The sequence below is a fragment of the Amphiprion ocellaris genome, chromosome 1, assembly GCF_022539595.1.
Source record: "Amphiprion ocellaris isolate individual 3 ecotype Okinawa chromosome 1, ASM2253959v1, whole genome shotgun sequence".
NCBI classification, from domain to species: Eukaryota; Metazoa; Chordata; class Actinopteri; family Pomacentridae; genus Amphiprion; species Amphiprion ocellaris.
The window spans coordinates 41,840,748-41,868,070 of NC_072766.1; the positions used below are offsets into that span (position 1 = coordinate 41,840,748).

General features: G+C 33.7%; 1 protein-coding gene and 1 long non-coding RNA gene across 4 annotated transcripts in view; one reads left to right on the top strand and one right to left on the bottom strand.

The window, feature by feature from the left end:
- Positions 1-27,323, bottom strand: part of tspan4a (tetraspanin 4a) — a 180,056-nt gene that overhangs the window by 34,204 nt on the left and 118,529 nt on the right. For all 3 annotated transcript variants that reach the window (XM_055009581.1, XM_055009576.1, XM_055009575.1), the window contains one exon: positions 22,600-22,674. In XM_055009581.1, the coding sequence (XP_054865556.1) occupies positions 22,600-22,674 (75 nt within the window). The remainder of the gene's footprint in view (positions 1-22,599; positions 22,675-27,323) is intronic.
- LOC111588983 (uncharacterized) overlaps positions 11,250-27,323 on the top strand; it is a 136,504-nt gene continuing 120,430 nt past the window's right edge. Inside the window, exons 1-2 of the long non-coding RNA XR_008601288.1 lie at positions 11,250-11,389; positions 12,884-12,945. This is a non-coding gene — a long non-coding RNA (uncharacterized LOC111588983). The remainder of the gene's footprint in view (positions 11,390-12,883; positions 12,946-27,323) is intronic.

Below are 27,323 nucleotides of genomic sequence, written 5' to 3' on the forward strand. Positions count from 1 at the left end.
TGAACAATTGTTCTATAAAATAACAACGGACTATGTTTTATTTTAAATAAAATTTTTGTATTTTGTAAAAATAGTATGATTTTAAAGTCAAATTTCGTAAAATAATAAAATATTATATGGGGAGGAAAATACAGATTTTTGGTAAACATTTACAGTTTTGGCCTGTTTTTTTTTTTTTTTAAGTTAACTTGTAAATTTATTTCCTTTTTTCTGCAATTTTACAAATTTTTAAACTGTAATTTAACAAAACAAGGAAAATCTGTAAAATTACAGTCAAACATTTATTATTTATCATTTTAAAATCTTTAATATACATATTTTTTTGTTTGAAATAACAACAAACATTTTTTAATAAAATCTTGTGTTTTACAGAAAATAATGTAATCTAAATTTTGTTGGTTTAAATACAAAAAAAAACATTTAGTGGATTTAGATAGTTTGTTAAAAAACAAACAAAAAACACCCCCAAAACGAATTCCTATTTGTAAAAAAACAAACAAAAAAAAACAGATTTTTGTCTTTTATATTTAACAAATTTTTAAACGTATTTTAACAAAACAGGAAAAATCTGTAAAATGGCAATCAAAAGAATTATTATTTGCCTTTTGTATATCCACAATATGAGTAGATTTTTGAAAAAAGTTGTATTTTTTTGGCAATTTGCTGTTTTACAGCAATTCTACAGATTTTTTCTTGTCTTTTAAAAAAAACCTGAAAAAAAGTATTAATTTACATGGTAATGGTAAAAAAACAGCACAAACTATCACGTCCACATCACAAGTGCATTTTTTTATAAACAGGAATTTGTTCTTTTAACACAATTTTACTGTATTTAACAACAAAATCAACAAAAAATTCATTATTTTAGTGATTATTTGAAAGAAAAATTAAATTTTTCTCTTTCAATTAATCAATAAAATAATAAATTTTTTGGGTTTTGTTGTTAAACACAGGAAATTAAATTAAAACTTGTAACCTGCTGTATTGTGACTCAGTTTCTGGTTTTAAAATTACAATAACAACAACAACAACAACAACAACAACAATAATAATAATAATAATAATAATAATAATAATAATAATAATAATAATAATAATAATAATAATAATAATAATAATAATAATAATAATAATAATAATATATTAAACCAAAAAATTAATTATTTTACTCATAATTTGAAAGAGAAAGAACTGAAAACTTAGATTATATTCATAAATAACTGAGCTGTTGAGTTTTAACTTTCTTTTTGCTTCTTCATAATTTGGTGGATTTTTTTTCTGTAAACATAAAAAAGTCAAAGAGATGAAAGAGAATCAGGAACTAAACGAGGAATGACACAGAATGTGATTTCTGGCGACAATAAAAGACCTGATTTGTGCTTGAAGTGACTGGTTTTGGTGAAAGTGATGTAAGAGCAGCTGTGAGTCGTTCAGTCTAAGTAGGTCATTAGAGCGAAGCCTCGTCTGATGTTTCATGTCGTCCTCAAGACTCGAGTCGCCCTTTAACTGCAGTCACAGACACTCATCAATTATTTACAACCAGAAGGACAATGAGAGGCGAGACGGAGGTAGAAGAAGACCAGGAAGGAGGGAACAAGCAAACAGAGGAATGTGAGAAGAGAATGGAGATAAAAAAGAAAATAACCAGAGGAGTCCTGGAAACATTCAGAGGAATCAGTCGCCTCAATTAGCTCCTGAAAACGAAGGATTTCCTTTAGCTGGGCAGTTCAATGTAGACGGAACGAGAGACAGAATCACCGAATAAAACAAGCTGCAAGAAGAAGCTTCACTTTAAATCTCTTCCTGATATTACCATTTGTTTGATGCCTATAGTTAATTTTACTGTTCATTATGAATGTGCAGGAAGTTAATTTTTATATAAATCACCTGTTTAAACTGTATTAAGGCTTAAAGTTATGTAGAAATCAAGTTGTGGTTGTTCAGTAAATAACTACGTCATTTTGTTTTCGTCTTTTATAATCAAAATATTCAACTATTCAAAGTGAATCTTCCTGCAGTTCCACAAATGTCCACTAGATGCTTAATCTAAAAGTGAGTAAATCCTCATAGACCTCCATGTTAAAACGTCCAACTTTATAACAGAAATAATCAAGTTTAAAGCCTGAAGCAACAAACAGTTTTGGTCTCCATAGTTAATTTTACTGTTCATGATAAATGTGCAGGAGGTGAATTGACATAACTGACTTGTTTAAATTGTAATAAGTCTTAAAGTTTTGTATAAATCAATCTGTGGTTGCTTTGAAGAATGAGTGTATTCCGTCAGAAGACAGTCTCTTCCTGCTCTACCTCTTTTTTTTCTGTATTTTCTTTGAATGTACCTCCATTTCCCAGTGGGCTTCTTCTTCCTCGCTCACCTTTCGGCTGGTCTCCTGCAAATTCTTCCATTTTATCCCCCTGCAGAGGCCAACCAGATTACACTCCCTGGACTCAATTTGGGTTGAAGTCGAGGTTTTTCAAGGGCATTTATTCAGTCTGTAGATGGATATACTCTCCAGTCTGGACTCGCTTTCCCTGCTCGCCCTTAAATCTTTGCATTTAGAGAAGCACTTACATTGGGCTGCCTCCCTCCTGAAGAGCCCACATATGTTATTCCAGCCTCCGGACAAACTGGTCTCTAGTCGGAGAACCAACCCTCACCTTTACCTTCCAGAGGGTAACGAACAAGGGCAAATTTAAAGCCACTATCTCCCACTTCTAGTTCCGTCTCTGTGATAGCAACGCGTTAATTATTAAAGCACCTCGGCTTCCCCCCTTTAAGTGACTAATCTCAGTCATTAGCCGGAGCAAATCAATTACAATCTCAGCTCTTTCTGCCATCCGCCGCCTCTAATCAGCTCCTGATTAACACTCGGCAAACTTGGCAAATGTGAGTCGACGATCGATGTGGGCAGAGATCAGCGGGCGAACACAACCGAGGCTTTCAGGGACGAACAACTCCGAGATGTTGGACAAAACCGCAAGGTCAAGACTCATTATCTCCAGATCTGACTGCTTTAATGGAGTTCTTGTTGTCCTGGACTCCATAAAACGACCTTAATTTCCTTTAATCTCTTGCAGCTGTCGGCATCAAAACCAGCAAATTCCAGAAACTGTGTCTCTGCTGCTGTAGATTCTCCATCCAGCAGCAAAAACACATATTTATTTATTCATTTATTGCAAAGGCACAGGAAATAAACAACTGTAAATAAGCTGCAATTAGCTGTTTTTCTGAAATAATATGAATCCAGAGCCGGAGTTAAGGGCGATGTTGCTGTTTAATTGACTTTACTTTGCGCTATTAGCTAACTAGTGGTGTGGCTGAGACGATACAGAACATTATTTAGCTTCTTTTCCATTCTGGCTGCTCTGTTGAGGTCACAGTTAGCCCCGTTTATGTCAAATAACCTGAATTTATCTGTTAAAATATACAGTAAATAAGCGTGTGATTTCGTGTTAGTGTTTTTAAAAGTATAATATTGAACAATACAGCATGAATCCCCCACAAAAATGACTTTGATTGAAGTAGTGTCAAAACCTGCAGTTCCTCAAATGTCCACTAGAGGCTGAATCTAAAAGTGAGTCAATCCTCATAGACCTTCATGTTAAAATGTCCAACTTTACAGCAGAAATAAACAAGTTTACAGCCTGAAACAACCTTTTTTTGATGCCTATAGTTAATTTTCATGTTTATATCAGCCATACAGATGTGGATTTTTATACAACTCACCTGTTTAACTTGATTTAAGGCTTAAATTTACGTATAATTGAAGGAGTGGTTGCTGTGATATTTGGGGATTCTTGTGTTTTCCTGATCTTTAAGCTCCATAAAACCACTCGCAGCTCATTCTATCTCTTAAAGCCTCTCGCCTGCAGCTGTTGACAGTTTTTCTGAAGCTGTCATCCTTCAGCCTTCATCTGTCCTGAACTCTTTAATATCACCATAGATCTGTTGCTTTTTTTTTTTTTAATCACCTGTGAAACGGCTTCCTGTATGTAAATAACGCAGCGTTTATTCTGATGTCGCTGCTCACTATCAGGCAGCCGGTTGTGATGCCGACATAATAACTGGCGTCCTTGGGGAGCTCAGAGGTGGAAGCTGCAGTGGAGGTTGGAGGTCTGTTTGAAATGCTGAACATACTGCAGCAGGAAGGAAGAGCTTTCAGAGCAGCAGCAATAAAGAACACCAGCATTCAGTGTCCTTTATCAGAGCCTTCCATGCTGCTTCCATCAAGGACTGGATTTAGGAATCCACTGATATGTTTTTGTGACGACTAAACCAGTTACTAGCAATCAAAAATTAATGTTAAATATAGATTAAATGATATATATTAAGAGTAAGGATGGTAATGAATGTTGGTTTAATCGACTGATTGTTGTTAACTCTCCTGTGGTCCTTATTTATGGGTACCAAAAAAATAGTGTTTCCTTGTCTGAAAAAAAATTCAGCAAAAAAATTTCCCAAATTTCAGGAAGAGAATTCCAATAATTCCTTAAAAACTTCCCTTAAAAGTTTTATTTTTTTTTTAAATCACCCAAATTTGGCAAGAAAATTCTTGTAAATATTTTCAAGAAATGAGTGAAAATCTTCCAAAAAATCCTAAAAATATCTAAAGTGATTACATATATATCAGTAAAACTTCTAATATTTTCTTTAAAAACATTCACATAAAAATCAACCAAAATCCAGTAAACTTCACTAGATTTGGTTCATTGTTGTTAATAATTTAACCGATTTAAAAATATAATGACCGATTAGTTGCAATAAATGATTATTTTCTATTTTTTTTAAATTCCTAACATATAATATTTCTTCCATCCATCCATTATCTATACACCACTTAATCCTCACTAGGGTCATGGGGGGCTGGAGTCTATCCCAGCTGACTCAGGTGAAGGCAGGGGACACCCTAGACAGGTCACCAGTCTGTCACAGGGCTACATACAGAGACAAACAATCACTCTCACATTCACACCTACGGGCAATTTAGAATGATCAATTAACCTCAGCATATTTTTGGACTGTGGGAGGAAGCCGGAGTACCCGGAGAAAACCCACGCATGCACAGGGAGAACATGCAAACTCCATGCAGAAAGATCCCGGGAAAGCCGGGACACGAACCAGGGATCTTCTAGCTGCAAGGCGACGGTGCTAACCACTACACCACTGTGCAGCCCGTATTTCTTTCAAATAACAATAATTTTCTGTAAAAAGATTTTTGATCATTAAAGTCCAATAAAAATACTGCAATTTTATGTAACGGATCATTAAAAAAACTGTTTACTGTCTATAATAATGTAGATTTTTGATGTAGACGTCACAGTTTTGACTATTTTTTATGGTTAACATGAAAATCACCAGTTTGGGTTGAATTTATCAATTTTTAAAATTCCTAACATATAGAATATTTCTTTCAAATAGCAGTAATTTTCTGTAAAAGTCCAATAAAAATACTGCATTTTTACATAAAAACACAAGCTACTATTCTTAAAAATACAGATACCCTCCAATGAAAACTGAATTATTAATATTGTATTTGATTTTTTCTATTAGATTCTCCAAAAAAAACTGAAGTTTTCATTGTGGAAATGTGTAAATCAGGGCAGAAATAAATTAATTACATTCCTCTGAGTTAAATACATGTTATTTTCCCCCTAAGGCAGTAAAATGCAGGATTTTTGTTTTAAAATTCCATTAAAAATCCCCACGTGTTAAAATATGAGGCCCAGATTCCAAGAAACGTCGCTTGTTTATTCTGTTTATTGGCTGAAAACTTTCTAACGTCGGTGTTTTACTCACATGATGGTTTCCTTTCATTAAAAGTCTGTGTTGGGAATTGTTTTGTGTGACTTTTGGAATTGATTTGGAGAGAATAAGCTGCTCAAATTTGCCAAAACTAATTTACCTCCAGGAGAAAAGAACATTTTTAATTACGGCAGCAGCCAGATTTTCTCATATTTTCATGTTTTTCCAACAAACGATGAATTGAAACGGATTTTTGCAGCTGAAGTCTTGTTTTCAGATGTGAGTTTTTCGATGCTTCGCCCCAAAGAACCAGTGAAGCCTTGACAGTTTTTATTTTATTTTTCCCTCTGGCTGGTGAATTTAAAACCTGCAGACGTGACTCAGGGCTAAAAACTACGTCTTCTCTGCATGATTTCACAGTAAAATTAGCTCAAAAATCTTAATTTCTCTGTAAAAACTGCTAAATTCCACCAAAAATCAGTCATTAAAACCGTGTTGTTTTAAAGTTAAAAAATATAACATTATTTATGAGAAAGTCGCAGATTTCATATAAACACAACCAGTTTATCTTGAATTTTTCAGCTATTTTTCACTTTTCATGGTCAGAAACTGCAGATATAACATTTATAAAGCATCTTTATGGAGTAAAATTAGTTTAAAAAATGGAATTAGTTAAAGTTCTCTTCAAAAACTGTTAAAATCAATCCGTTATAAAGAAGTTAAGGCTTGCTCTTTGGATTGAATATATAAATCCAGCATTATTTATCATAAAGTAGCAGATTCCAAACAAAAACAACCAGTTTGTGTGAATTTTTCAGCCTTTTTTCACTTTTCATGGTCAGAAACCGCAGATAAAACATTTATAAAGCATTTTTTGAGGTTAAACTTGTTTAAAATCTTGATTTCTCTTCAGTCAATCAAACATAAGTCAGTAAAGCTGCATTAGAAGCATCTTAATGGAAAATAATGATGCTGTAGAGAAAAATGTGAAAGAAAAATAAGTCAAAATCTGGCAGCCAGGGGTCAAAGAAATACTTTCAAAAATGTTATGAAACTGCAAAAACAGTAAAACGTTTTAGAATTATAAATAACAAAATAGCACAATTTAAAAAAAAAAAAAAAAAAAAATATATATATATATATATATATATATATAAAAAAATAAAATAAAACACCAAAAACAGGCCAAATCTATATAGATTTTTGATGTAGACATTAGAGTTTTGTCTGTTTTTCATAGTTAACGTGTAAATCACTATTTTGGGTTGAATTTCTCACCATTTATTCTCCTTTAATGGTCAGAATCCTCATTAATGTGGGTCAGGATGTTCCTCAGGATCTTTAATCTCTGGAGTCTTATTAAGAAGCTTCCTGTGGTTTTTCTCTGTTTCATCTTTATTTTCATATATTTTTATTTCTGCTGCGTTTCCTCCAATATTCAGGATCTCAGCCTGATTATAATTTAAATTCTGTTTCATTTCCATCTTTTTTTTACTTTCTGCTGTTGGTTCAAATCCCAGAAAACATTATTAATAATAATTATATTTCTGCTGATGATCGTCTCGTTTTGTCTGTTTATTATTAATAATAATTATATTTCTGCTGCTTCAGATTCATCCTGACAGCAGAAAGAGGAATGATTCGTCTGGAAACTAGATTTCTGATTTTCCTGTTTCTCCTGCAGCTTCTTCAGCAGCTCTGCTTCTATTTTCTGTCTCTTATTGAATCATTTCTGGTTTATTTTTTAACAGAGATGCAGAGAAAAGTGAGATTGACGGCAGAAACCGAACCGGATCTCAGGAGGAACGACGCTTGTCAACAGAATTTACTGTTTTCTCTGCAGAGACGCTGAATTTTAGCGTCAAACGCATCAAATAAATGAAACAAGACGAATCAGTTCATCGTCAGAAAACCAGAGAGAAAATCACTCAGGAGGATTTAGAAAACTGGAACCATCAAAGCTGTGTTTTAGAACTGTCGAGTTATTTTACAGGTTTAAATTACAATAAAAATGAAGCTAAATAATAAAAAATATATTAAAATTGTAAATTATATCAACACAAAACATCTGTATGCTATTAGATAATTATATATATTTAAAAAATTTGTTTCTATAAAATTATATCATTTTACTAGAAATAAATGTCCCTAACTGATCATTTTTAATCTTCAAAAATAAATAAATAAACGGATTAAAACTACAAATTATATCCACACAAGACATCAATATGTTAGATAATTTTTTGTATTTTTACATTTCTTCACAGAAAAATGACATTATTTTACCGTAGTTAAATGGTGTCAAGATTATTTTATAGATTATTATCAGAATAAAAACTTTATTAAATTACTTTCATTTCTAAAATAAAAAAAGATTAATACTGTAAATTATATCTACAAATGTTGACAGATAATTATGTGTATTTTAAAATTTCATGACTGTCAAATCACATTATTTTATCATTATTAAATGCCCCCATTTTTAGTAATATTTTAGCAAGCAATAAACATATTTACAAATTTAAATTACAATACAAATGAAGTTAAATAATAAAAAATATTAAAATTGTAAATTATATATCCATAATTATATGTATTTTAAAATTTCCTGGCTGTAAAATTATATTATTTCACTATAATTAAATGCCCCTAACTGATCATTTCTAATCTTTTTAAGTAACAAACTGCATATTTACATTTAAAAATTACTCATTACTTTATTTTACAGATTTCACTTACAATAATAACTAAATTAAATCTTTAAAAAAAGGTTAAAATTTTATTTTTATTTGTAATTATATCCACACAAAACATCCGTATATTAAAGGATAATTATATGTGTTTACATTTCCTGACTGTAAAATTACATTATTTTACTGTAATTAACTGATGAGTTTTAATCTTTTAAATAGTTTTTAAAAAGTAATAAACAGTATATTTACATTTAAAATGACTTTAGAGGTTTAAACTGCATCTATTTAAATTACAAGTTAAATTTAAAAATATAAATATTAAAATTGTAAATTATATCCACACAAAACATCTGTATGCTACCAGATAATTATATGTATTTAAAAATTTTCTTTCTGTAAAATTATATTATTTTACTATTTTTTTTGTCTCGTTTGTGTCCATTTTTTGTAGCTTTGTAACTTTTTTGGGTAATTTTTTTGTCTCTTTTTTTGTTTATGTCTCATTTTTGTAATATTTAGGGTCGAACTACATAGGAATTATTTTTTTATATTCAAATAACAATATAGTACATTAGTAGTAAAAATAATGACATTGTGTATTGGTGATTTTTTCTTATTTTTTATTTATTTGGAAATATATCCAAGTGCAGATCAGACTTTAAGGATTCATTTCTTTCTGTGTTTGTTTGTGAAAACAGGTTTTTTGCACATTTTAAAGTGACGTTTTGAAGATTTGTTCCTGATTTTATGTGAGAAGTTTTGCGTTTTTAGTTCTGGTTTCTTTACTTCCTCCAATAGATCAGAATGACGTCTTTTCTCTTCTTATTCCTGCTTTTTTTTCCTGTTCTCGGTGGATTCAGGATCTATTTTAGCACCGAAGACGAAACGAGTCGAGGTGGAAGTCAGTAAAGGTGAATGATGATTCCTGCTTTATAAAAACATCTGCAGCAGATTAACAGCATTTAGAGTTTCTCTTTAATTTCAGCTCATCTCTGTCAGAATGAAGTGAAGCTTGAATCAAAGACGTTAGATTTTCTCTTCAGCTGCTCCACAGACTGAAGCTGATGTTTGTTTTAAACTAACGGAGAGAATCTGATGTCTGGAACGTAAAGAAATCTGACAGCTTTTAAATCATCGACCTGCTGCTGGATCGTCTCTAGATGTTTTATTTTCACCTCAGAGGGGAAAAACAGCCAATAAATTCACTCTGTTCTGACTTTCTCTTCAGTTCTGATCTCATATCTGCTCCTTAGGAGGGTTTAAAGACTAGAAGACTGGTATAATTAATAATAAATAATCACGTATATCATGGTACTTATTATGTTCCTGAATCAATAACGTCAGTGTATAGACACTTCGTTTAGATAAAATTAAAACTACAACAATGTGAAATGTAAATTCTGGTGAGCAGGTTTGAAATAGGTGGATTAAATTTAAAAAATTAAAAAAAAAAATAAAAAATTAATTGCGAAACAAAAAATGGTTGTTTTAAATACAGTGATAATGTTAAATAAAATGTGAAAGAAGAAAATACTATTTTAAAAAATACCTGTTTTTGATTTCATTTGCAATTTTTGGCCCATTTTTTAAGGGATTGACATATAAATTAATACATTTTTTAAATATAATTTTGTAAAATTAGAGACAGTAATCACTGAGTAATTTTATGGTAAAAATGGTAAAAGAATAAATACTATTTATAAAAACACCTACTTTTAATCTTGATATTATTTACAGTTTTTGGCCCATTCCTTTTAAAGATTGACATATAAATTTATTTTTTTAAAAATACATATTTGTAAAATAACAGTTTTTAAAAATATTTTCTATTCTTCTTATACAGAATTTTTCTTTTAAATAATAGATCATTTCAGTAAATTAATAACATTTTAAGTGATTTAACGACAATAAAATATTGTGATTTTATAGCCACATATTACATAAGAATGGAATACTCTGTCAAAATACAGACTTTATTTATAGTTTTAGCCTATTTCTTAAGCGTTGACATGGATATTAGTACTTTTTTCTGTGATTTTACTAGTTAGCATCTGAAATAGAATAAAACTGTGACAATCTGCAACACTAAACTATTTTTAAAAAAATGTTCTTTTTTTGTTTGTCTTCTTGTGTATCTTCAGGTGTTAAATTTCCTTCTCTTTCCCATTAATCTTACTGCATCTGTTGTTGAGACTACAGTCCATTTAAGTTGGTATAACTTTTATTTTATTGTTATTAAAAATACACAACAACAAACATTTTAATTCTGGGGATTTCTGACCTTTCACCTAATTTAAGGTGAAACAAAACACACATAGAACACATGCAGAGATGCAGTGAGGCTCCTGGACGTGTTTTTATTGAATAATTATTCTCCTGTAGATCAGTTTTAATATTCAACATTATTCCTGCTAATTTAAGGAACACACATGGACACTCTGTCCTCATCTGAGTCTCTATCTGGTGAAATAACCTCATTAAATGTTAATGTTACATCTTTATTCTGGTTAATTAATTATCAACCATCTGGATTTTAACAGCCCAGACGTGTTTATTTCTGCTCACATTAAAAACTTGCTGCAGTGAGTTCAAGCTTCTGCCACTCAGCCTGAGCAGAACTCTAATTAAGCAGACTGACGACACCTGTGCAGGTGTGCAGAGCTCTAATTAAGCAGACTGAGGACACCTGTGCAGGTGTGCAGAGCTCTAATTAAGCAGACTGAGGACACCTGTGCAGGTGTGCAGAGCTCTAATTAAGCAGACTGACAACACCTGTGCACGTGTGCAGAGTTTCTACCTGCCAGTGATCTGAGCAGCTCATGTCAGGCTGCTGCTGTTTCAGTCTAAAACCAGCTGGACTTGTTTAACTTTCCAGCTTCAGAACACTTATGTTGAAACAGAGGAGGCTGCAGCTGGTTTTCTGCTGGAGACGCCGCCTTGGAGGATTTTTCAGGTGTGTTTATAATCAAAACTGAGTGAATTTTTCCATGAAATTATTGTTCCATTACACAAACTGACTAAATGACCAAAGCTAACTGTAAACATGCTAGCTCGCTTACAGCTAGCATGTGTACAGTTAGCTTTGGTCATTTAGACCCTAAAATATGTTTTAAAAAGACTCATGGTGTGGGTTTTTGCTTCAGTCTGTACCAAATAAACATGGAATAACACCAAGAGAATATGAAAAAGTTTTTTTTTTTTTCTGAAAGCTAATGAAAATAATAATAAAGTTGTTTATGCTGCTAGCTTGCTAACAGCTACAGCTAATGTGTACAGTTAGCTTTGGTCTTTTATATCCTAAAATATATTTAAATAAGAATCATGACGTGTATATCTATATAAAATAGTCATGATGTGTTTTGCTTCAGTCTGTACCAAATAAAAATGAAATAACACCTGGAGAATATGAAAAAGTAAAATATCTCCACCTGAAAGCTAATAGAAATGATAATAATCATGCAGTTTCTGCTGCTAGCTCGCTCTCTATCTATCTATCTATCTATCTATCTATCTATCTATCTATCTATCTATCTATCTATCTATCTATCTATCTATCTATCTATCTATCTATCTATCTATCTATCTATATATATATATATATATATATATATATAAAACAACAAAATGTAGTTTTTGCTTCAGTCTATACCAAATAAACATCTTTCCTTATATCTGGAGAACATGAAAAAGTAATATATTTCCATTTGAAAGCTAATAGAAATGATAATAGTCAAGCTGCTAGCGAGCTAATAGCTACAGCTAGCATGTGTACAGTTAGGTGTGGTCTTTTTTATCCTAAAATATATATTTAAAAAAACTCATGATGTGGGTTTTGCTTCAGCCTGTACCAAATAAACATGGAATAACACCAAGAGAATATGAAAAAGTACATTTTTCCATCTGAAAATTAATGGAAATGATAGTAATCAAGCTGTTTATGCTGCTAGCTCGCTAATAGCTACAGCTAACATGTACAGTTAGCTTTGGTCTTTTATACCCTAAAATATGTATAAATAAGAATCCTTGTGATTATTTGCTTCAGTCTGTACCAAATAAACATGTTTTCTTATATCTGGAGAGTATAAAATAGTAAAATATTTCCATCTGAAAGCTAACGGAAGTGATAATATTCAAGCTGTCTGTGCTACTAGCTCGCTAACAGCTACTGCTAGCATGTGTATAGTAGTGGTATTTTGACATTTCATAGCTAAAATAAGCTTCCTGTTCAACGTGAATAAAATGTAGTTTCCTGCCACACCAGGAAATGCCATAAAATAGAGTTTTATGAGCTTGTTGTTGAGCTAACATGCTAACTTTAGCTTAGCTGTAGCAGCATGGATGTTGTTGCTCAGCTGCAGTGATTTTCTCTGTACTGGTGAACCTGAACCGTCTCTGCTGAAGAACCCTTGAGCTGAAGCTATTTTTCTGTGTTCTGTTTGTTCTGCAGCTGCTCAGAGGTTTTTCCGTCCACCGTTATTGATCCACAGATTGTTTCTCCTCTTCTACAAGGTGAGCTTTCACTGTTTGTACGTCGTATGAACTGAAACCTTTGTGCTATTCAGCTGGTTGTTGTGTCCGTTCAGATCTCCAGTACTGGCTGCTACATGAACCGTTATTACCTGGATGTCACATTCAACAGATATTCTTTGTTATGGCTGCTTTTGAATATGTGTTCTGATGTTTTAATGCTGTTTTTTAATGTTGTGTTGAGGTGTAGTCAAGCTAAAGTTGTTGTTCCACCAACGTCTATACTTGAGTCTCTTATTCGACAGTTCTTTCATCTGTTGTTTTGGAAAAATGAAGCAAGTTTATTTATTTATTCCACGGCAATTCAGCATCTACGGTACATGAAAGTGAAGCTTTTGTGATTTTAAGTTCACTCAGTGTAGCTTAGTTTTGTCTAAAGCTGCCTATAGTCCAAAATCTAACTGATGATTTCATGTAAGTGCGTTTTATTCTGACAAATTAAAGGTAAACAACGGTCATACAAAGAAATGTGCCTAAAATAATGTCAGAAATAGAATCATTTTTAAACGATGTAGAGATATGCAAGAAAGATATTTGTTGAACAAAGTATTTTATTGTTTTTGCCTTATTTTCTTAGTTTCTATAATGTGTTTTATCTGAATTATGACAAATTACATTAAAAAAGATTGATAGAAATGACAAAATTTGATGAAAACTTGCAAAAATCAAGGTGGTCTTTAACTTTTTGGCACAATATGCACATAATGCAATCAACTTCTGACAGCGAGAACGTTGAATTTACACAAGCGATCGACTCTTTCAACTTCTTTTTGTGTTTGCTGTTGGACAGAATTGAACATGAAAGAACAATTACAACTCTGTTTTATTGAAAACATCATTTTTCTCATGTAGATGGAGACATTTTTTCCATTTTTTTTTCTTCTTTGGTGTTTTTTTGCAGTGTTGTAGAGATATGTAAGAAAAATATCTGTTAAAATGAAGTATTTTACTGTGTTTTTGCCCCATTTTCTTAGTTTCCATAACACGTTTTATGTGACTGTTGAAAAATCACATTAGAAATTATCGATACGAATGGCTAAGTTTGGTCTTTGACTTTTAATAAAAAGATGCACATAATGGAATCAACTTCAGACAGCAAGAACATTGAATTTAAACAAGCGATCGACTTTTTTGACTTCTTTTGTGTTTGTTGTTGGACAGAATTTAATATAAAAGAATAATTACAACTCTATTTCATTGAGAAACCCATTTTTCTCCTGTGGATGGAAATTTTTTTCCTTTGTTTCTTCTTCTTTTATGTTTTTGGTGGTTGAGAGTTCTGTTTCTGGCTTCTTCTGCATCAAAACTTTTACAAATGCAAATTTATTCTTTTGTTTGACGTTGAAACTACCAGCATTTTTTCTATATTTTAATCAGCAAAATATATAAGTATTTTATAGATTTTTGTCCTTCTGTAAAAATTGCAGTGAGAAACAATTAAAACATGGATTTTTTCACAATTTAGTTCCAACCTAGAGCTTCTTCTAAAGAAACCTCTACAGGTATTTGTTATTATTTAGAGGAATTCCTTTTAATACTGAATATGTCACTGCTAATAGAACATATTTTCAGGATTGCTGTGACTTTATTTTCCAGACTGCAGTGTCTATTTCCTCCTGCCGATGCTGAGAGTTGACCACAGTAGAATCTATGAAGTCTAGTCCAGGTCCGTCACGCTCGCTGGTCCACTTTATTACCCGATAAAAAGCTGTTTCCAGCAGCTCACACATCTCCCAGCCTTAGTTTCACTTTGTGGGACGATGAACGGGTCCGCTGAGGTTAACCACGGCGTCAAACTGAATAAAAACATGTGTGAATCAGCGAAAGGCGCTAAACTGATGTATTGGAGCTTTAGAGCGGCTCACAGCTTCATCCTGCCGGGAAGATTAAACCATCAAACACACACCAGCCATGTTTAGAGACAAAAAGCTGTAATACGCATCATGTTGTTATCAATAACGTCATTATTAGAGGTAATTATATCAGTGGAGGAGCTGTAGACAACGTTTGACCTCATCAACAACGCTCTCGACTCATTTTAAAGTCTAATGTGCCTCTCGGACCTCTAAAGTGTCGTTAATTCAATGCTTCTCTGCTCAGTTTGCTTTTAGTATATCTATTAAATAAAGTCTCCTGGTTTTTAAAGCAGGACTTCACAACTTAAAGTGTTTCCACAGAAAATATAAAACACCAGAGGCCAAGGTTTGCTGTGAGTCGATCGAAAATCCATCAAAATAACAGCAGCGTCTCACAGTGAAGAAGATAAAAAGCTAATTTAGAACATAAAACTTGGAAGACGAAGACATGATGAAGTAAAACTGAACTTCTAGAAGCAACAAAACCCCATTTAAATGCTACTAACTGCACTTAATTTGAGACCAAACCTAACTGAACACGTTAGCTGTAGCTGTTAGCGAGCTAGCAACACAAGTAGCTTGAGTATTATCATTTCTATTAGCTTACAGATAGAAATATTTTACTTTTTCAGACTATCCAGGTTATTTCATGTTTATTTGGTAAAGACTGAAGCAAAAATCACATCATGATTCTTATTTATATATATTTCAGGGTATAAAAGACTAAAATTAACTGTAGACATGCTAGCTGTAGCTGTTAGCGAGCTAGCAGCACAGGCAGCTTCGGTATTTTTTCTCTGATTTTTGTAGATATCTGTAATTTACAAAACAATTACAAAATTTATTATGATTTATTCACCATTTATAATTTAATTTAATATTTTTTTACAAATGCAAATTTATTTGTGTTTGACGTTGAAATTACCAGTTTTTTCTGTATTATAATCAGCAAGGAAAAAAACAGATATTTAACAGATATTTTTAAAAAGTACAAATTTTGTTTATTTTTTTTAAACTTATTTTACACATTTTCCCAGTTTGCAAATATTATGTAGTAAAAATTATTTAATAATTTATTAATGATTTAAAAAAAAAAAAAAACATGTTAACCCCCCCCCAAAAAAAAACCCAGAGAAACAAAAGACCAAAACTCAAATAATACAAATAATATTTGTTGTTGATGCACTGCAGAGCTGTTTGTTTGTCACTTATATAGATTGTATAGAATTTATTCCCATAAAAGCAGCAGAAAACCAAACATGAAGATCCAGAGCTGCGGGTTTCCTCTAAACTATCATCCTGAACCAGTAAGAAGAGTTAAAACTAGAATAAATTCTAAAAGCTGCACAGAAAGAAAAGCTGCTGAACACCAACTGTGAGGTTGATCTGACTTATTAAGAATAATTACAGCTGTTTGTTGCATTAAACGTTCAGTTTTAGCTTCGTTCTTTCAGCAGAAACAAATAAAAGCTGCAGATCTTCTAGAGGTCGACCAGTTCAGGCTTTAATCAGCCTCAGTTTTTAGGATTTAATGCTATAAAAAGGCCATAGGATTTAAAAACTGTCAGCAGAGTCTCATATCGGCGCCGTCAGAGGAAGAAAAGAGTTTTATAAAACCTCAGAGACCCTCAGAGAAACAGAATTGATTGGTTGGTCCGTGTTTTATTCATATTGATCCGTTTCTGAAGTTACCTGAAACCTCAAAACCTCCAGTTTCCTCAATAAACTCAGATCCTGATTCACTGAATCAAGAAAAACACCCAAACACTCAATTATCACAGTTAATAACATCAAAACTATCAATTATTAGAGTTAAAAACACTAAAATTACCAACTTATAAAATCAATAGAAAAAAAGCATTTATTTACTTATACATTATTTTTATTTGGGTCTTAAACTATTTTTTTTAGCATGTTTTTACTAAAACCTACAGAAGTTTTCCTGAACTGCTGCCTTCGTTGTTCAGATTTAACTGGTTTAAAGTCTTTGGTTGAGGTTTTTTAATGATCTCTGTCATAGAAAACAGAAACGTTCAGCTTTAAATCCAGATTTGATCCTTTACTGGGACTTTTTCTGTCCTCCAGATGAAGACAACAAATCTGGTTTAGCAGCTGTGGAAGCAGAGATTCTTCAGAGGACAGTTTTAGTTCCAGACTTTTCTTTGAGGATCTGAACTTCAGTCAAACGAATCGATACGACGGCGGAAACACGATAATTCAGAAGGAAAGATGAAGTCCTTCTGTTCTGTTATTTCATCAAAGCATCCAGGAAACAAACGGCTCTCTGTGATGTTTGATCAGATTCTCAGCAGGAAAATTCCTCGAAGCAAACAGGTTTTATAGCAAACAGGTTTTATAGCAAACGGGGTTTATATCTCTGCTGCAGCTTTCATGGAAGAAACGAGACGGATTCACCTGTAAAAATAAATAATAACCAAAAGAAATGGAAAAACAATGGAATACTGTAACCTCAGAGTGTAAAAACGGCTAAAAATAACAGCAGATATCCATAAAATTAGATGTTTTTTGTTAATTCGACAGTAGTAAAACTGAGTCATTTTAGTCACATATCGTAAAATAATAAATTACTGTTTACATAAATACAGATTTTTAATGTGGATGTTATTTACTGTTTTTTTCCTGTGAGTTTACGTGTCATTATCAGTAAATTCACAAATTGAAAAATATTTACTATTTTTGAGTCGTTAATATAATTTTTTTAATTTTAAAATATTGACAAATATCTGTATACTTTATTTTTTGCAGATTTAAACAGAGTAAAGAGTCTGATTTTACTGTCAAATATAAAGCAATGAATTATTGTTTATAAAACTACAGATATTTAATGTGGAAATTATTTACAGTTTGAATATTTTTTCTTTTTATGATTAACCTGTAAATTAATGTTTTCCCTATGATTTTACTAGATATGATAACCTGATAATAGATCTGTAATATTGTATAAATAAATAAATATAACAATTAAAAAAACTGAAAAGAAAAACATTATTTTTGGAACAGAATTTTTTTTATGTTATTAAAGAAACAATACTATTTTACAGAAATATGCTGTGATCTTAAGATGAAGTTTATCTCTTAAGAATTTTTAAAAAGTTAAAGATTCATTTTTGTATTTTACAGATTTAACAAATTACATACAATATCTACTAAAATGGCTTAAAATATTAATTTGCATGTTCACTGTAAAAAAACTGTACACAATGTCCACATTTACAGATAATTGGTTATTTTACTATATTTGAATTGGCTAAAAATATATTTATTTTACAAATATTTGCAGTTCTCTTCACAGATGGTGTAGTTTTTAACAATTATAGTATTACACTATAAAATTCCAGTTTTTCGTTTTTTTACTTTATTAAACAAACAACATTACTTTGCAGATATTTGCTGTGATTTCAAGAAAAAATATGTTTAATAAAAACTGAAGAAACAGTTAAATTCAGATTTTACAGATTTGTTCAATTACATATATGACTTACAAATAATAATTTACATCTCCACTTTAAAACAAACAAAAAACACCTAATCTGTAAATGTCCAAATTATACATGCATTTTTACAGACAATAATTGGTTATTTTAGTGTTTAAAATCACACAATTTTAATTCAGCTAAAAATATCATTATTTTACAAATATTTACTGTTATTTTCAGGGATTGTATAGTTTTTAATAATAGTATTCCACTATTTCTTCAACATATGTTTTTTCGCTGTCAGGTTTTCAGTTTTCACTGGATTTTTAGTTTTACATGGTTTAAATGTAAAATACTTTATCAGTGTTTGATTCTCAGTGATCTGCTGTAACTCTGATAAATAGAAACCAGTTTTTAGAACTTTAAAGAACTTCTTTTACTTTACTGAACCGTTTAGATTCACTTCCTCATTAAAACTGAACGCCGCTGTGAGTTTTCAGCCGTTTTTTTTTTTTAAAGTAAAAAAGTAAAAACAGCATAAAATAAAGTGTTACTGGAGAGTCTTTCCAGCAGAATAAAACTCTGAGGATCCCTCCTGCTGTTTAGAGACGCTGCTTTAATGGACACCCGTTCTTTATCAGGACTGATTTCCCACAATGCACCGCTCTGAACAGCGCTAACTCCTAGCGTTGCTAATCGCCTCCCGGGGAGACGAAACTGAATAATTCTGAATAACGGGCTGGAGATCAGGGAGAAAAGGTGAGGCGTGGCCCAAGACAACAGTCATTAGAGGAAGAAAAAAACCCCAAAGAACCACAAAAACAAAAATACGACACATTAGACGATGAAATATTCAGCCCAGATTTCCAGAAGCAGTGAGATAACAGCAGGAAGTAAAAACAGGAAGGTTGAAGGTCTAAAATAATCCAAAACAAAGAGCAGGAAAATCAGTCGGCTGTTATTTACTGGAATATTCAGAGAACTACAGTCTGCCCCAACACATGAATAATGGAATAACAGAAACATGTAGTGATTTATGACGACCTCCGAGCCTCTAGGGGGCGTTATGTTTATACAATGTACATCCGATTATAGCGCCTGCAGCTTATTGTTGATTTTATTATTATTATTTCATTCCAGGAGATTTAAGCAGCTTCACGTAGGAGAATATTATTTCTTCTTATTTACTGTTTATTATTTTTACTACTGGCACTGAAATCATTTAAATTATAAAATATGCTGAAATTAAAACCATTAGGCTTCTCAAATGTGAAGGTTTTTCCTTAATTTTACAGTCAACAGCAGAATGTTTGAGTTTTGTTGGTTTTGTGGTTCAGATATTTTACAGTTAGAGTCACTGTTAAGCATATTTTTTTTACTCATTTTGGATGAATTCCAGGTCATTTTAAGCAAGTTTTGAGTCATTTTGGACAAATTTTGAGCTATTGTGGACAAATTTTCAAGTAATTTGAACATATTTTAACTGATTTTATACAAAAGTCATTTAGTTTGAGTTTTGGTGCACAAAGACTCTTGTGTTCAGTCTTACAGCTAGTTTTCAACTCATTTGGACAAGTTTTTGTCATTTTAGACAAATTTCAATTATTCTAGACAAATTTTGGACCATTTTTAATGACTTTATTTAATTTTGGACCAGTTTTGTGTCCTTCTGGACAATTTTCTAGTCATTTTGGTCCAGTTTGTGTGTAGACTTTTGTGTTCACTCTGCAGCCAGTTTTGAAGTCATTTTGGACCAATTTGGACACATTTTGAGTGACTGGACAAGTTTTGAACCATTTTGAACATATCTTATTTAATGTTGGACTAGTTTTGAGTCTTTCTGGAAAAATTTCGAGTCATTCTGGCTACGTTTGAGTGCATGAAGACTCTTCTGTTCACTCTTGCAGCTCATTTTGAACTGGAAGCAATGAAGGGGCGGCACTATAGAGCTGGATCGCTCTTGGTTTTCCAGTTTTTACATAAAAACTGGATAAGATTTTGACACGTTTGTGAAGCAGCTTTTATTTTACACTTAAGTTTATAAAACATTAAAGAAAAAGACAATAAAAAAGGATTTCCATGACATGGAGCCTCAAAGTTCAGCATTAGTTCAGTGCCGCCGTCACTTTTTGGTTTGTTGAGCGCAGATTAATTTCACAGCTAATTTAACTGAAGCGACTGTTTGGACTTTTGCTAGGAGTTCAGGCTCTTTTGTTCCGACTCTGATTGTTCTTTTAATTGATGTGTCAGAGCTTCGTCTCATTGTGGTTTCACAGGATAACACTCGGACTGCATTTCAAATGATTGGATTCACTCGTGGCATCAAGCGGACTTATTTTTGGGGCTGTAATTTCCCCAGCGCTCCAGTAATCTCACTAATCTCATGAAGTCCAACTAATACCCATTGTCGGGATGTTTGTTTGCTCAGTGCTCCACGGAGGTTTATGTCCAAAATACAAGAGTAAATTCACATGGGTTTGATACCAGCGACGCCGTACGTCGACAATATGATGCATCTATTGTGAAAATTTCAACAACTAATCCAAAATCCAGCCCTTGAACCCTTAATTGAGATTAACATGGATGGAGTTTAGCATTTTCCTTCAGTGTGATGGTAAATCCTTTGTGGAAAATGTGAAGGGATTAAAAATTCATATTAGGAGAGGGACGGCTCATCTGTCTGCTTTCATTTCTCTCGCCTTATTTACAAGTAAATCATCCAAAATGGACGATGAATTGAGATTTATTAACAAAATTAAATTGTGAGTGTGTGAAGACATGGAAGCACAAACCCAAGAGAGAGAGAAGCTAACGGATGCTAACAGGAAAATACAGTAGCACACCCAGTCCTGGTTTAGTGGGTTAAATTAAAATTTCCATCTAAGCTAACGTTAGCCACATTAGCACTGCTACTACTAATGCTAATGCTACTAATGCTGATACTACTACTACTCATGCTACAGCAACAACAAAAACTACTACTACTGCCATAAAAGCTAACGTTAGCCACATTACCGTTGCTACTACTACCAGCAAAGCTAATAGTAATTTTGAGCAAATTTTTAGATCATTTTATAGACATTTTAATTATTTTTGGATTAGCTTTGAGTAACTATTCACAATTTTCAACTCATTTTGGACAATTTGGATTCATTTTGAGTCATTGTGGACCAGTTTTGAACCATTTTGGATGAATTTAAAGTCCTTCTGGAAAATGTTCATGTCGTTTTGGTCAAGTTAGAGTGCATGAAGACTCTTCTGTTCACTCTTGCAGATAAGTTTTTGCCACTTTGGACAAATCCTAAGTCATTTAAAGCACATTTTCAGTCATTGTGGACAAATTTTCAGTCTTAATTATTAAAATGCTTTGAGTTATTCTCCATGATTTTAAAGTAATTGTAGTCAAGTTTGAGTGCACTAAGACTGTTGTGTTCACTCTTGCAGCCAACAGCAGAACATTTGATGAGTTTTCAAGTCAATGTCAAGAAATTTTTTAACTCATTTTGAACAAGGTATTGCCACTTTGGACAAATTTTTAGTAATTTCAGACAAATTCTGAATAATTTTGGACAAATTTTTCAAGTCATTTAAACACATCTGAATTCATTTTTAACTAGTTTTGAACCATTTTGAACATATGAATTAAGTTTGGACCAATTTTGAGTCCTTCTAGACACTTTTTAAGTTATTTTGGTGATGTTTGAGTGCATGAAGTCTCTTGTGTTCACTCTTGCTGCTTAGTTTTTGCCACTTTGGATAAATTCTAAGTCATTTAAGGCAAGTTTTGCATCATTGTGGACAAATTTTCTGTTGTTGGTTTTTTTTTTAGACATTTTGCTACATTTTTAACATGTTTTGAGTTATTCTCCACAATTTTCAAGAGCATGAAGACTCTTGTGTTCATTCTTGCACCCGGCAGCAGAACATTGGGTGAGTTTTGTTCTTGGTTCAGACATTATAGAGTTTCCAACTCAATTTGGAGAATCTTTTAACTCATTTTAGACAAGTCTTTGCCACTTCAGACATATCCTAAGTCATTTAAGTAAGTTTGGCATCATTGTGGACAAATTGTCAGTCATTTTTTTTTAATACATTGTACTTCATTTTTAACTAGTTTTGACCCGTTTTCCACAATTTCCAAAGCATTTTTGTCAAGATTTTTTTTTCAAAAATCTCTATAAAACTCAACACAGCTGTGAAGCAAACCTCGATACTGAGACACATCGTTTCACTGCCACCTTAAATCGGAAACATCAGCGTTCTCCACTATGCACAAAGGACATGAATTGGACGTCCAGCAGCCAATTACTGTGATCTTACAGGTGGTAATCAAGACGTCTTACCTCGTCCTGGTAGATGAAGAACAGCATGATTGACAGGATCTCCAGGAAGAAGATGAGCAGGAGGAGGATGAAGAACTGTGGAGAGATGAGAGAAGGCTGTTATTTAACTCGTCATTTTATCAAACCACAGGGGAGATAATGGCCGTCTGTCTGAGGAGGAAGAAGTGGAAAAAATACAGAAAGGAAAGACCACCGAGAGCAAACGGGTCAAGAGATCAGAGACTGTCAGAGCCGATGTACAGTTCTGAATCCGTTAGGAGCCACGTTTCCTCCTCCATCATCTCAGGACGATTCGTCTTCTTTCTCTCGACCCGTTTGAGTGTTTAAAACGTTTACGGTCTCATCCATCAGCCGCCCGGCTCAGATATCACCACACTGCCCAGGAGAGAAATGTTCGGAAAATGTGGATTCAGAAGGTCAGAAAAATAACTCCATGAAATGAGATGCGTCCGTTGATGTCTGTGTAACAAAAATACTGTAAAAACAGGACTGAATTCTAAAAGCATGGTTTGTTTTTTGCAAAAAAGGGTTCAAAACTGAAATCTTAAAGAGCAGCAGAAGGCTTTAAAGACTGGAATGAACAAAAAAAGTGCAGCAAAAGGACACGACTGAGACACAAAGTAGAGACTAGAGGCATGAAAATGATGCAAAACGACATGAATGAGACACAAAACAACAAAATAACATGAAAAATGACAACAGACCCAAGTGAAACACAAATAATGCAAACAGGACACACGATGAGACAAAACAACAAAAACGAGATGCAAAATGAAACAAAAATGATGCAAAACCAGGCACAAAACAAAGCACAAAGGAAAATGAGACTCGAACCAACAAATGAGATGCAAAAAGACACAATGAAAAATCAATGAAAATCAATTCCTCTTCGTCAGGCCTCGTTGTTTGAACATCCAGAGGAAGAGAATAATTATAAAAAAGAGTTTTAAAAATACAGTCCCTCTAAAAAGTGTTTGTCCTTTTATTGCTTTTAAACGCTGAGTCATAGTCAATTTAATTTGGCTTTTTTTGACAGGAAGTTACCAAAAAAGATCCTTAATGTCAAAAATGAAAACAGATTTCTACCAAAAAATATCAATTATTTAGTTTTGAAGAAGTTTTCACCTCCTTCCACTCCTTCAGAGGAGTCATAGAGGTCTTGGTGGCCTCCCTTAATAGTCTTTTAACTCCTTCAGAGGACTCATAGATGTCTTGGTGGCCTCCCTTAATAGTCTTAACTCCTTCAGAGGAGTCATAGAGGTCTTGGTGGCCTCCCTTAATAGTCTTAACTCCTTCAGAGGAGTCATAGAGGTCTTGGTGGCCTCCCTTAATAGTCTTAACTCCTTCAGAGGAGTCATAGATGTCTTGGTGGCCTCCCTTAACAGTCTTAACTCCTTCAGAGGAGTCATAGATGTCTTGGTGGCCTCCCTCACTAGTCTTTCTAGTAACTCCTTGACAGGACTCATAGTTATCTTGGTCCACGGTGAGTTTGATTCACTTTTCAAGAGCTGCACTCCCTAAAACAACCTGTCTAAAATCATTTCCCTTCCTTCTGTCAGGCCTCGCTGTCTGAACATCCAGAGGAAGCTCCACCGCTGAGGAAACTTTCAGCCGTTTCTTTAAACCGCTCCAACTTTCAGCTCCACTCAACCTTTAAAGCTGATGAAATCCTTCAGCGAGTCAGTAGGTAGTGTCAGAATAGCAGCCAGCCAGGTGACGAAACACAGCAGCAGTCTGACATTTTTAAAATAAACAGACTTCTACCTCCAACTGTCACCATACGAGACCTTTTTTATTATTATTCACCACAGTTCTGCAGAGAATAATTAAAAAGGACAGTTTTAAAAAATATAGTCCCTCTAAAAAGTAAGTTTGCCCTTTTGTTGCTTTTAAACGGTGAGTCATGGTCAATTTAATTTGGCTTTTTTTGACAGGAAGTTACTAAAAGACCCTTAATGTCAAAATGAAAAGATTTCTACCAAAAAATGTCCATTATTTAGTTTTGAAGATGTTCTCACCTTCTTCCAGTGAGTATTTAGTAGATGAACATTTAACTGCATTGGTCCTGTTGGTCTCCATCAGTCTGAACATCTGAACGTTCTTCTTTATAAACTGTTAAACTCAGTCAGGTTCCTCAGAGATCCTGACTGAACAGAACTTTTCTAATTGAGGTCTGGACTCTGACTCGGCCTCCAGAACTTCCACCTCGTTGTTTTCAAACCATTCCTGAGGATCTTTGTCTGTTTGCTTCGACTCATCGTCTGGATGGAAAACTGATCTTCTCCACGCCTCAGTTCTCTTCAGATGTATCAGGTTGTCCTCCAGGATTTCATTTACCCTCTACCTTTATCAGCCTTCCAGGACCTGCTGCTGAGGAACATCATGATGCTGCCTCCACCATGCTTCACAGTGGGGATGGTGTGTTTGTGATGATGTTCAGTGTTTGATGTCCATCAATCATATCATATAGTCTGATGGACATAAAGTTCCATCCTGGTCTCCTCAGACCAAAGAACCTTCTTCCAGGTGTCTTCAGAGTCTCCACATGTCTTCTGGTGAACTCTAGTCCAGATTTAATTTGACCTTTTTCCAACAGAGTCTTTCTCTTTGGTGACTGGTGAAGAACAGACAACAGTTGTTGGATGAACAGTCTCTAACATCTCAGCTGCTGAAGCTGGAACTCCTCCAGAGGAGTCATAGGAGTCTTGGTGGCCTCCCTCTCTAGTCTCTTTCTCCTTCAGAGGAGTCATAGGTCTCTTGGTGGCCTCCCTCTCTAGTCTCTTTCTCCTTCAGAGGAGTCATAGGAGTCTTGGTGGCCTCCCTCTCTAGTCTCTTTCTCCTTCAGAGGAGTCATAGGAGTCTTGGTGGCCTCCCTCTCTAGTCTCTTTCTCCTTCAGAGGAGTCATAGGAGTCCTGGTGGCCTCCCTCTCTAGTCTCTTTCTCCTTCAGAGGAGTCATAGGAGTCTTGGTGGCCTCCCTCTCTAGTCTCTTTCTCCTTCAGAGGAGTCATAGGAGTCTTGGTGGCCTCCCTCTCTAGTCTCTTTCTCCTTCAGAGGAGTCATAGGAGTCTTGGTGGCCTCCCTCACTAGTCTCTCAGGTCTTGAGGACATCCTGCTCCAGTCAGATTTATTCACGTTCCATCTTCCTTCCATTTCTTAATGATGGATTTAACTGGACTCCAGGAGATCTTCAGGAATCTTAAATGTTCTTGTATTGTCCTGACTGATGCTTTTCAACAACCTTTTCTCAGAGTTTCTTGGAGTGTTCTTTAGTCTTCATGGTGTAGTTCTATCCAGGAGGGAGTGGACCTTCTAGGTCCAGGAGTCTTTATCCTACAATCACTGACCTCACATCATCCATTTACCAACTATTGACTTCTAGAACCAACCAGCTGCATCTTTGTAAGTTCTTGGTTAGAAAGCCAAGTTAAACGGTGTGATTTAATGTTGGGAAGCAGTAAAAAGAGGAACATTTAGAAGAGGGTGGATACTTTTAGTAGGAGCTCTAAATAACGGGAGACATTTACAAAAAAAAAATCTTTGCCATTTTGTCTTTTCGTGATATTTCCTGACCTGTTATTAATCCTTGAAATAAAGTCTTTTCCCTCTGCTGTGTTTGGACAGTGAAGGGTCAGAAGTGCAGCAGAAATTTACATTAAATGCAGCGGTCAACAATCTTACAGCAAGTTTCTACAGCCTCTTAAACCTCCCCTCTGGATTCAGTTTTCCGACTTACAGCTGCTTTAATCCATTCTTTTTTTGCCACCTGAAGGCAGAAAGAGTCCAGAACAGACCCGCTCAGAGCTCAGAAACACGACGTTTATCCTGTCGACAGAGGAATTACCTCATTCTAAGAGTTTTCATTTCTACAAACCGACAACCTGAAGCTGCACTTCAGACGGATCTGAATCACCGGCAGCAAACAAAGTGGCAGAAGTGACACAAAATTACTAAATCCATACAAAAGATGACACAAAAACAGACAAAAAATGATACAAACACAAAATGACTCAAAAAAGAATTTTTAAAAAATGTGAGAAAACACGAACGAGACACAAAGTTACGCAAAGGAGACACAAACAAGACACATTACGCAAACGAGACACAAAGTAATGCAAACTAAACACAAAATTACACAAATTAGACACAAAGTATGCAAAGGAGACACAAACAAGACGCAAAGTACCGCAAACAAGACACAAAATTATGAAAACAAGATGCAAAATAACGCAAAACTACACGAACCACACACAATAATGCAAACAAGATGCAAAACTATGCAAACAAGATATAAAGTTAGACAAACGAGACACAAAATTGCACAAACAAAATAGCATAAAATGACACAAAAGCAGACAAAAATGATAAAACACAAAATGACTTAAAAGACACAAAAAGAAAATGTGAGAAAACAAAAACAAGACACAAAATTGCAAAAACCAGACAAAAAAAAAATGACACTAATGACATGAAAAATTCTGCGTATAAAACACAAACTAAGAGTTTAATTTCTCCAAGCTGCCAACCTGCAGCAGCGGAGGTTAAACTTCTGGTCGTTTTGTTGTTTTTAGCTCAACAACAGACATTTAAATCGGTGGCAGAAAAACAGAAACCCAAAGACTGTGATGCTGATTCTAAGCTAATAGCAGAACCGGAGCTTTATTTTGGATCCATGGTTCTGCTTTTCACTCTCCTTCTTGGCTGGGCTTCTTAAGAACAGCTCCT